General features: G+C 41.1%; 1 protein-coding gene across 2 annotated transcripts in view; it reads right to left on the bottom strand.

Moving 5' to 3' along the window:
* Nucleotides 1-5163: 5163 nt before the first annotated feature.
* LOC141073657 (uncharacterized) overlaps nucleotides 5164-12750 on the bottom strand; it is an 88192-nt gene continuing 80605 nt past the window's right edge. The window contains exon 6 of one of the 2 annotated variants that reach the window (XM_073560987.1): nucleotides 5164-7064. In XM_073560987.1, coding sequence (XP_073417088.1) covers nucleotides 5638-7064 — 1427 coding nt within the window. In that variant the 3' untranslated portion in view covers nucleotides 5164-5637. The remainder of the gene's footprint in view (nucleotides 7065-12750) is intronic. The other variant, XM_073560998.1, reaches the window with a different exon arrangement.

Here is a 12750-nt window from a genome sequence, read left to right as displayed (position 1 = left end):
TGATGTGCTATATCTTCTGAACACAATACCCCATAAGTGGAGGAAAACTACTGTTTGTGCGCACAGCAGGGCTCTGAAAGAAAGCAGTGATGCTTTGGAACACAGACTTTGATGTAGTGATCTGGGGGCGTAATGTCATATTTGGAGAGCCCCTAGTGTGCCCTAACAGTGGAAACCTCCCACATCTTTCCCCACTTTGGAAACAACAGCCCTCAATGATTTTATCAGGGGTATAGTTAACATTGTGAACCCACAGCTACAACACAGAATTTGATAACATTAGGTCGCCATGTTGCTTTAGCCTTAATTCTGTAATTTTCACAGTGGATAACAGGAGAAAACAAAGCACATAATTTGTTATGCAATTTCTCTTGAATGCAATGATACCCAATATGTGGTCAAAAACTTCTGTTTAGGGACGTGGCAGGGCTAGGAAAGAAAAGAGCATTATTTGTCTGGAATAGATTGCAAATGCCATGTCGTATTTAGAGAGCCCCTGACATATGAAAACAGCAGAAACCCCCCAAGTGACCCAATTTTGGAAACTATACCCCCCCTCAAAGAATTCATTTAGGGGTATATTGAGCAATTTTACACTACAGGCAATTTACAAAACTTTATAAGTTTTAGATGTGAGAACAAAAAAAATACATTTTTTCCATTAAAATACTGTTTTAGCACCAAATTTATAATTTACATGAGGAGTAATGGGAGAAATTGGACTCCATAATTTGTTATGCAATTTCTTCCGAATGTTGCAGCAGCTCATATGTGGTTGTACAGTGTTGTTTGAGCAAACGGCAGGGATTGGATGTGAAGGAGCTCTACTTTTCAATAGATTGAGGGCTTCATTAGCTGAGCCCCAGATGCCAGAACAGCAGAAACACCCACAAGTCACCCCATATTGGAAACTTCACTATCTAAGGAATTCATCTAAGGGAATAGCGATGGATCATGGAGCAATCAGATTGTTGCACCACCATACAACAATTATGTCTTAGTATTGGTACGTGGAACCGAAGACCACACACAGTTAACTGCAGCAGTAAAGTTGTATTGGAGAGCACAGAACACCCATTATACTGTATTGGAGAGCCCAATGGTGGTCTCATACTAAACTGGAGGACACTGGGGAATCATACTGTATTGGGTAGATGATCGTGCCCTCTTACTGTATTGGGGACACTGTAGTAGCATCGTAATGTGTGTGAGGGACACTGGAAGGTCATTATACTATGATGTAGGACTAGTGGGGCTTAATATTGTATAGTAAAATACACTATGGAGGCAGAACACTGAATGTGGGGGCTTCAGTAAGGCTAAATGTAGAACTGCAACAAAAGAGCTGAAGTGTAAGTTGGTATATATGCAACGTGGACGTGCATGTTCACATTAGTCATTAAACAGACAAGACCAAAAAAAAAAAGCAAAAAGAGCAAATAACTTGCAGTAAGTAAACAAATGGCAACAGTGCAAATAAATATAACATTGGATACTTAGTTAATATTGATTTGGTAAAAAAAAACAAAAAAAAAACTTAAAAGCCATCCCACCATGACAAGGTGACCCCAACAGTCTTAACCTTTAGTATTAAAATCTTAAAATGTGTCAAATGACGTCCATGTGAATGTATACCAACTTACACTCCAGTTTATTTCATTCGTTTTTTTTTCTTTAGGCAGAGTCAACCATTATCCTTAAGGCCCCGTCTCACTAAGCGATCTCGGTAGCGAGATCGCTGCTGAGTCACAACTTTTGTGACGTAACAGCGATCTCACCAGCGAGATCGCTGTGTGAGACAGCGATCAGCGAGCGGCCCCCCTGCCGGTATCGCTGGAAGAAACCTCTGGACATTTCTTTGGTCGCTGGTCTCCCGCTGGCCAGCAGGCATCGCTGTGTGTGACAGGCAGGAGACCAGCGATCAGGTGTAAAAAATAATTAAAAAAATAAAAAATATAGTTATTCTCACCTTCCGACGTCGCGTTCAGCCATCCTGCCTCTCTCCACACTCCGGTCCCAGTGATCCTTTGCACGAATGACCGCGAGACTTCGCGCTCCCGCGAGACCGTGACATGTCGCGGTCATTCGTGCAGAGGATCACTGGGACCGGAGTGTGGAGAGAGGCAGGACGGCTGAACGGGACGTCGGAAGGTGAGAATAACTATATTTTTTATTTTGATTCTATTTTTTACAGCGATGCCGGGCGCTCGGCATCGCTGTGCTGATCACTGGTGAAGCTGTCTGTGTGACAGCTCACCAGCAATCACATAACGACTTACTAGCGATCCTGACACCTTGATATCGGTGTCGGGATCGCTGGTAAGTCGCTTAGTGTGACGGGGCCTTTACACCATGACTGTAATCTAATCTACTCTACTCTTACCCATGGATCTGCTTGATATTTCTTTTTCCAATCCTTGAAGCATCTTGTTTATTCATATACAGTGAGGGAAATAACTATTTGATCCCTTGCTGATTTTGTAAGTTTGCCCACTGACAAAGACATGAACAGGCTATAATTTTAACCCCTTCACGACATGCGCTGTACATGTACTGCGCATGTCATGTTCCCCTTTGATGTTGGCTCCGGCGCTGAGCCCACATCTTTCCTGGTACAAGTCAGCTGTTTTGAACAGCTGACATGTGCCCGGATCAGCCGCGGGTGGAATTGCGATCCATCCGCAGCTATTAACCCGTTAAATGCTGCTATCAATCTCTGACAGTGGCATTTAACAAGTGGTTCCGGCCATCGGGCTGTAAAACCGCCCATCAGTAACCCCCTCACATGATAGCGGGTCACGGATAGGTTGGCATGACAACGAGAGGTCTCCTGGAGACCTCTATGGTTGTCACTGCCGGACTGCTATGAACACCTCCTGGTGGTCGGCGCTCATAGCAAGGGAACTATTCTGCTACATACAGGTGATCTGATCATCGCCTAAATGTAGCCGAGCCGATCGGGTTATGGCAGCTTCTAGTGTCCCATGGAGACTATTGAAGCATAACAAAAGTAAACAAAAAATGCTTTTAAAAATATAACAAAATAAAAAATATAAAAGTTCAAATCAACCCCCTTTCACCCCATTCAAGATAAAATAAAAAAACAAACATACCAAATATGTGTATTGCCGCATTCAGAATCATCCGATCAATAAAAAAAGATTAACCTGGCCGCTTAACGGCGTAGCGAGAAAAAAAGTAAAAATGCCAGAATTACGGGGGTTTTTTGGTCGCTGCGGCATTGCGTTAAAATGCAATAAAGGGCGATCAAAATGGTATCATAAAAAAACTTCAGCTCAGCACGCAAATATGGCCTCACTCAACCCGAGATCACGAAAAATGGAGATGCTACAGGTATGCCACAAATTTTTTTTTTTTTTTTTTTTTTTTAACTTTGGATTTTTTTTTCACCATTTAAATTAAAAACCCTAGAAATGGTTGGTGTCTATGAACTCATAATTACCTGGATAATCATAATGCCAGATCAGTTTTAGCATTTGGTGAACACGGTAAAAAAAAAATCCAACAGTTGCAGAATTGCACTTGTTTGCAATTTCACCGCACTTGGAATTTTTTTTCCATTTTTGAGTACACAATATGGTAAAACCAATTATGTAATTCAAACTACAACTCGTTCTGCAAAAAAACAAGCCCCCACAAGGTCATATTGACGGAAACATAAAAAAGTTATGGCTCTGGGAAGAAGGGGAGCAAAAAACAGAAATGCAAAAACAAAAAAGGCTCTGTCAAGAAGGGGTTAAGGGTAGGTAAAATTTAACATTGAGAGATAGAATATCAAAAATATAAACCAGAAAATCACATTCTATAATTTTTATAAAATTTGCATTTTGCAGTGAGAAATAAGTATTTGATCCCCTACCAACCATTAAGCGTTCTGGCTCTTACAGATCAGTTAGACGCTCCTAATCAACTCATTACCTGCATTAAAGACAGCTGTCTTACATAGTCACCTATAAAAGACTACTGTCCACAGAATCAATCAATCAATCAGACTAACCTCTACAACATGGGCAAGACCAAAGAACTTTATAAGGATGTCAGGGAAAAGATCTTAGGCTTACACAAAGCTGGAATGGGCTACAAAACCCTAAGTAAGACGCTGGGTGAAAAGGAGACAACTGTTGGTGCAATAGTTAGAAAATGGAAGAAATACAAAATTAGTGTCAATCGACATCGATCTGGGGCACCATGCAAAATCTCATCTCGTGGGGTATCCTTGATCATGAGGAAGATTACAGATAAGCCTAAAACTACATGGGGGAACTTGCTAATCATCTCAAGGCAGCTGAGACCACAGTCATCAACTAAACCATTGGGAACAAATTATGCCGTAAAGGTTTAAAATCCTACAGTGCCCACAAGGTCTTCCTGCTCAAGAGGCACATGTGCAAGCCCATCTGAAATTTGCCAATGAACATGTGGATGATTCTGTGAGTGATTGGGAGAATGTGCTGTGGTCAGATGAGACAAAAATTGATCTCTGTGGCATTAACTCAACTCGCCATGTTTGGAGGAAGAGAAATGCTGCCTATGAACCAAAGAACACTGTCCCCACTGTCAAGCATGGAGGTGGAAAGATTAATGTTTTGGGGATGTTTCTCTGCTAAGGGCACAGGACTACTTCACCGCATCAATGGGAGAATGGATGGAGCCTTGTACCGTAAAATCCATGAGTGACAACCTCCACCAGGACATTAAAATGGGTCGTGGTTGGGTCTTCCAGCAAGACAATGACACAAAACATACAGCCAACGCAACAAAGAAGTGGCTCAAAAAGAAGCACATTAAGGTCATGGAGTGGCCTAGCCAGTCTCCAGACCTTAATTCCATAGAAAATTTATGGAGAGAGTTGAAGATCCGAGTTGCCAAAGCGACAGCTTCAAAATCTTAATGATTTAGAGATGATCTGCAAAGAGGAGTGGACCAAAATTCCTCCTGACATGTGCGCAAACCTCATCGTCAACTACAAAAAACAGCTGACTGCTGCGCTTGCCAACAAGGGTTTTGTCACCAAGTATTAAGTCATGTTTTCCAGAGGGATCAAATACTTACTTCTCACTGCAAAAAGCAAATAAATTTATATAATTTATACAATGTGTTTTTCAGGATTTTATTTTTGATATTCTATCTCTCAATGTTAAAATTATAGACTGTTTATGTCTTTGTCAGTGGGCAAACTTACAAAACCAGCAAGGGATCAAATATGTATTTCCCCCACTGTACTACATTAGTTTCATGATGTCTGTACCATGATTATCCCTCTTTATTTCTATGCTTTGATTCTTTATGTAATGAAGTCTATATTTCGCTTTTTTCTGTTTATTGTTATTATCCCACCAAAGACAACATCTGCAAAGAGTTTGTATGTTCTCCCCATGTTTGCGTGGGTTTCCTCCGGGAACTCCGGTTTCCTCCCACATTCCAAAGACATACAGATAGGGAATTTAGATTGTGAGCCCCATCGGGGACAGTGATGATAATGTGTGCAAAACTGTAAAGTGCTCCGGAATATGTTAGCGCTATATAAAAAAATAAAAAAAAATAAAGATTATTATTGTTATATTATGCTGTTACAAAATAAAAAAAAACTTTGAAAATTGAATAAAAAGGAAATGGCTACTTTCCTGTGTGCGTTTTCAGATGTCTACCAAGAAGTGATTTCCGATTAAAACATTTCCCACATTCTGAACATGAAAACGGCTTCTGCCCTGTGTGAATTCTCTGATGTTTAACAAGACTTCCTTTCTCTTTAAAACATTTCCCACATTCTGAACATGAAAATGGCTTCTCCCCTGTGTGATTTTTCAGATGTGCATCAAGATGTGTTTTCTGATTAAAACATTTCCCACATTCTGAACATGAAAATGGCTTCTCCCCTGTGTGAATTCTCTGATGTTTAACAAGACTTCCTTTCTCTGTAAAACATTTCCCACATTCTGAACATGAAAATGGCTTCTCCCCTGTGTGATTTTTCAGATGTGCAACAAGATTTGTTTTCCGATTAAAACATTTCCCACATTTTGAACATGAAAATGGCTTCTCCCCTGTGTGATTTCTCTGATGTGTAACAAGACTTGCTTTCTCTGTAAAACATTTCCCACATTCTGAACATGAAAACGGCTTCTCCCCGGTGTGATTTTTCAGATGTGCAACAAGACGTGCTTTCTGATTAAAACATTTCCCACATTCTGAACATGAAAATGGCTTCTCAATTGTGTGATTTTTCAGATGTGCAACAAGATTTGCTTTCCGATTAAAACATTTCCCACATTCTGAACATGAAAATGGCTTCTCCCCTGTGTGAATTCTCTGATGTGTAACAAGACTTGCTTTCTCTGTAAAACATTTCCCACATTCTGAACATGAAAATGCCTTCTCCCCTGTGTGATTTTTCAGATGTACAACAAGATGTGTTTTCTGATTAAAACATTTCCCACATTCTGAACATGAAAATGGCTTCTCCCCTGTGTGAATTCTCTGATGTTTAACAAGACTTCCTTTCTCTGTAAAACATTTCCCACATTCTGTGCATGAAAATGGCTTCTCCCCTGTGTGATTTTTCAAATGTGCAACAAGATGTGTTTTCCGATTAAAACATTTCCCACATTCTGAACATGAAAATGGCTTCTCCCCTGTGTGAATTCTCTGATGTGTAACAAGACTTGCTTTCTCTGTAAAACATTTCCCACATTCTGAACATGAAAATGGCTTCTCCCCTGAGTGAATTCTCTGATGTCTAACAAGATGTGATTTATTTGTAAAACATTTCCCACATTCCGAACATGAATATGGTTTCTCTCTTATGTCAGCTATTTCATATTCAACAGCCCTTCTGTAACTTTTGTTTTGCATATTTGTCTTTGATGAAGCAGAGAAAAGGACCTGATGAAAATGATCAGAGGACAGATTTTTTCTGATGAGATCTTGAGATGTATCTGGTATAATGACGTGTTCTTCACAGGCATCGGGTGTGGTATTAAGATTATCTGCTGAAAAATCTGAGAATATCAGACATCCCTCTGAGATCCTGGTACAGTCATCTGCTAAGGATAAAAATGATTTTATTATTTTTCATTAATACTGCATTGGAACAATATTACTAATCATACTATTAGATCATTTATAGCATTCCCATGCAAACTGCAATACAATTCAATTATAGACAGACTAAGGGTACCGTTACACGTAGCGATGCACCAGCGATCCCTACAACGATATGGATTGCTGGTGCATCGCTAAGTGGTCGCTAGTGAGCTGCCACACAGGCAGATCTCACCAGCGACATAGCAGTGGTCGGGGGTCGCTACTTACCTGTCAGACGAGGCGATCCTGACGTCCTCCCGCCCGCGTCCACGCATCGCTCGTCGGCGCCACAGGAAGCCCAGCAGGAATCGGCCGATGAGAAATGGCCCAGGCCGTTCTGGCGCGATCAGCGATCATCGCGGGGGAGCCGGTCGAAGGTAAGTGTCACATGTAGCGATATCGCTAGCAATATCGCTGCTACGTCACAAAATCAGTGACGTTACAGCGATATTGCTAGCGAAATCGCTACGTGTAACGAGCCCTTAAGACAATAGACCACAAAGAGGGACTGAGATTACAGTGTTAGGTCACCAGGTTATGTCCTTACAAATTTCCACTACTCTATTATAGCAATCTTTTCAGTTCATGTTTCCCTGTGTCTGTCATGAATCTGATTCAGTTACATGTTCAGAGGAGACTCCTAAAAGGGATCTGTAATCAGTTTTATTAGGAGATTCCTTCTCCTACATTCTCAGGTACAATCACTATAGCACAGAGAAAAGGACATTGGAGGAGACTGGTCATGTACACAAGTCATGGCTTTGGAGAAAAATTTTTTTTTATATATTTTTATTGATGTAACTAAACAGTTGATACAAGAAAGAAGAATAAGTCCTTTATATTCATGTATACAGTTGTGCTCAAAAGTTTACATAACCCAGCAGAATTTTTGCTTTCTTGGCCTTTTTTCAGAGAATATGAATAGCAATATCATAACTTTTTCTCCACTCATGGTTATTGGTTGGGTGAATCCATTTATTCTCAAGCTACTGTGTTTTCTCTTTTTAAATCATAATGACAACCCAAAACATACAGATGACCCAGATCTAAAGTTCACATACCCTGGTGATTGTGGCCTCATAACATGCACAGAAGTTGACACAAATGGGTTTGAATGGCTACTAAAGGTAACATCTTCACCTGCGACCTGTTTGCTTGTAATCAGTGTGTGTGCATAAAAGCTGAGTGAGTTTCTGGGATCCAGACAGACTCTTGCATCTTTCATCCAGCCACTGATGTTTTTGGATTGTGAGTCATAGGGAAAGAAAAAGAATTGTCAACGTATCTACAGGAAAAGGTAGTAGAACTGTATAAAACAGGAAAAGGATACCAAAAGATATCCAAGCAATTTATAATGCCAGTCAGCAGCATGCAAACTGTGATTAACAAATAGAAAATCAGGGGCTCTATAAAAACAAAACCATGGTGAGGTAGACCAACAAAAATTTTGTCCACAACTGCCAGGAAAATTGTTCGGGATGCAAAGAAAAACCCACAAATAACATTAGCTGAAATACTGGAATCTCTGAAAACTAGCAATGTGGCTGTTTCAAGATGCACAATAAGAAGACACTTGAAGAAAAATGGGCTGTATGGTCGATTTGCTCGAAAAAAGCCATTACTGTGCAAATGCCACAAAAGTATCTCGCCTACAAGATGCAAAACAGCAGAGTCATGCCTCAAAACTTCTGGAACAAGGTAATTTGGAATGATGAGAACAAAATTGAACTTTTTTGCCACAAACATAAACGTTATATTTGGAGAGAGGTTAACAAGGCCTATGATAAAGGAACACCATTCCTACTGTAAAGCACTTAGGTGGATCGCTGATGTTTTGGGGATGTGCGAGTTACAAAGGCACAGGAAACTTGGTCAAAGTTGAAGGAAAGATAAATGCAGCACGTTGTCAGAAAATACTGGAGGCAAATTTGCAATCATCAGCCTGGAAGCTGTGCACGAGACGAACTTGGATGTTCCAACACAACAACGATCCAGAACACAAGGCCAAGTCGACCTGTCATTGGCTACAGCAGAACAAAGTGAAGGTACTGGAGTGGTCATCTCAGTCTCCTGGCCTCAATATCATTGAGCCAATCTAGGGAGATCTCAAGCGCACAATTCATGCTAGACAGCCCAGGATCTTACAGGAACTGGAGGCTTTTTGCCAAGAAGAGTGGGTAGCTACCATCTGAGAAAATAAAGAACCTCATCCACAGCTACCACAAAAGACTAAAAGCTGTCATTGATGTTAGAGGGGGCAATACACAGTATTAAGAAATGGCGTATGTGAACTTTTGATCAGACTCATTTGGACATTGTAGGTTGCCACAATGATTTAAAAAGAGAAAGCACAGTAGTTTGACAATAAATGGCTTCATACAACCACTAACCATGAGTGGAGAAAAAATTTTGGTGTTATCTTTCATATACTCAAATAAGGCCAGGAAAGCAAAAATTCTTCCGGGTTATGTAAACTTTTGAGCACAGCTGTATGTCATGCACGCCAAAAGAAACATTGGCTGAATATGGGAGCACCAGGGGATCTGAAAGAGTATTTACAGCAGTGTCATCTGTAAACATACCGTATATACTCGTGTAAAAGCCGAGTTTTTCAGTACATTTTTTTTTGTGCTGAAAACGCTGCCCCCTGGCTTATACACGAGTCATTGTCCCAGAAAGACGGCGGAGGGAGGGGGAGCTGCAGTGAATATTCATTTTTCTTATACCGAGCAGTTACAGCCGCAGCCGTCGGCTTCCAGAACACATCCTACTTACCTTCTTGAGCGCCCTCGCTGCATCTCGTTCGTTCCGGTGCTAGCAGATACTCCGGCCGAGCGATCACGTGGCCCCGCTCATTAAGGTAATGAATAGTCACGCCTCTCCGCTCCCATAAGTGTGGAATGAATATTCAATACCTTAATGAAGGGGTGATAGCTCGGCAGGAGCCAATAAATTTACCCAGTTTCTCGTGGCAAAATTACATGCCTAGGCTTATACTCGGGTCGCCTTATACTCGAGTATATACGGTAGTTGTCAGTCCCTGGTTCTTTTGTAGATCACTTGGCCTTACATTGGTGCTTGAAAGTTTTGTGAATCCTTCAAAATGTTTTCATATTTCGGCATAAACTTTACCTTAAACCACATCAGATTTTGACACTAAGGCCGGTTTCACACTTGCAACTGCAATGCGAGAAACTTGCACGAGTCTCTCGCCTCAATACCCGGCACTGCCGCCGGCGGTTCGGACCGAAGCGTTCAGCTGCATAGAAATACAAGCAGCCGAACACTCCAGGCCCGAGTGCCGGCGGCAGTGTCGGGTATTGAGGCGGGTTTCTCGCATTGCAGTTGCAAGTGTGAAACCGGCCTAAGGCTGTGTGCACACATTGCATTTTTAAAGTGTGTTTTTTACTGCACTTTTTCCACATGGAAATGGCCCAAAAATGCTATGGAAACTTTATACCAGCTAAGTCAATAAGAATCATGAAGTGCTGTCCACATGATCAGTATTTTTCCTGTCAGGATTTGTGCTGCTTTTAAATCCGCAGCATGTCAATTCTTTGTGCACTTTTGCCTCGTTTTTCACTCATTGACTTTAATGGAGCCACTCAAATAAGCAGCAAAAAATGCAGGTATAAAAATGTTTGCAGATTTGCTGAGTTTTTTCTTACATTTTTACTGACTTCCTGTGGTGTTTCTTACACTGTCATCTGTGTGACAGCACAAGAAACACCGGCAGCTCTGATCAGAGAACTGCGAGGTCACACTGTCAGTGTGACCCCACAGCTGTGACTGTGACCTGCGGTAAAAAGCTTACAGCTGGTCATAGGCGTTGGCTGATGAGAGACCACTACTCCCATCAGCCTATGTCTGCTGTCGCTACTAACAGTGAAAGCAGGAGCTGCTGAGAAGCGTAGCTATCACCTGGCGCTTGGCCTCAAAGTAAAAAAAATAAATAATAAGTTAAAATAAATACTTAAAAAAAACCCAGTATACTCACCTTCATCTAATCACTGAAGCTCTTGACTACTGTAAAAAGTGACTGCTCTCAAAGTCATCAGGATCGTCTTGGGACATTATGGATTATCTCATCACTTCAGGCAGGTGAGTATATGGTTGTTTTATTGTTTTTCTTATAGGAGACAAGGGCATTGGGGATTAGGTGTTAAGGTGAGTATAATGTGTTTTTCATTTGTAAATAAATGTGTAAAACCGTGTGGTAATTTATTTCAAATAAAGGACTTAATTCTAGGTATTTTTTTTTATTTACAACTTGAATATGTGGCCAGTGATGGGGTGTCTTATAGGCGCTTCTCATTACTAACCCCTGGGCTTCATGTCAGCTGCCAATACAAGGCTGACATGAACCCCCCCAATTATCACCCCACTTGCCACCGCATCAGCGCAAGTGGGAAGAGGGAGGCTAAGCTCCAGATTTGGAGCATCTTATTGATGAGCCATTTCTGAGACGGTTGAGAGCTAAAGTTTTTAGTCTGGGAAGGGGGCAATAAACCATGGCCCTTTACAAGGCTATTAATATCAGCTCACAGCGGTCTGTTTAGCTTTTGCTGGTTACAATTTTTAGGGGGAACCTACGTCAATTTTTCACTGGGTCCACCTGTAAACTAGCCAGTAAAGGATAAGCAAAAAGCTGAGAGCTGATATTAATAATCTGGGAACCTTTATGGTAATAGGCTCCTTTCTAGAATATTAACATCAGACCACAGCCATCTGCTTTCCCTCTGCTGGTTATGAAAATTACACAAGAGCACACATCATTATTTTATTAAATGAAAAAATTAAATGTCAGGATGAGAGCCCACCAATTTGAACCAGAATAACCACATGGGTGTCACTGCCGCCAGGTATCGAGGTGCAAGCCGAGTTCTGCCAGTTGGGGTACATATTAGACACACATTCCCCTACCAATAGGAAATAGCACAACTCACAGAACTATGAGCACACAAGAATCCCACAATTCAATTAAGAAGTGGAAAACAGAGTTTTTGAAGCTAAATTCACATAAATGTTATTAAATCAAAATTTAAAATACAAAGTGTATACACATAAATGGCCCGGGGTATACAAAAACATTAGTCAGAATTTTTATGTGACTTAATCAACATAGGTCAGCAGTCTTTATTAAGAAACTGACATAAAAAGTCAATGCTTCCTGCTGCCATAGACAAGTATGAGCACACATACAAATAGTAACTGCCCATCTGACTGCGTAAAGTGCTTCACATGAATGCCTAAAAACGGCCAAAAGTTGAATGTGACATTATAATCAAACTGCACTTACATGTTGTGATTGAAACCGCTACTCAGGCCAGCCGCCCCTACGCGCGTTACGCCGTGGCTTCCTCAGGAGGCGTGGCTAGATATATCTGACATTGGTATATATATCGTGAGCAACCAATAGAAACGATCGTCACATAAAGTGACGTCATAGCGCATGCGCTCTGTCCTAAAGGCGCTGTCCATAGCATACAATGATGCAGTATAATATAAATGGACAGGGCATATATCATAGTATTTAATATCGGATCAGTGCGCTTAGTCGCTCCATAAATATAGAGTAAACAGGCTGCTAATAATAAGCATATGAAACGTGGGTGAAATGAAGAAGCGGCGCATGCGTGGACATAT

Source organism: Dendrobates tinctorius, unplaced genomic scaffold (genome assembly GCF_039654945.1).
Source record: "Dendrobates tinctorius isolate UK_male_01 unplaced genomic scaffold, ASM3965494v1 ptg000014l, whole genome shotgun sequence".
In the NCBI taxonomy this organism is placed as follows: Eukaryota; Metazoa; Chordata; class Amphibia; order Anura; family Dendrobatidae; genus Dendrobates; species Dendrobates tinctorius.
Note: the sequence above shows the minus strand (reverse complement) of the source record. Positions and strands in the feature narration are given on the sequence as shown.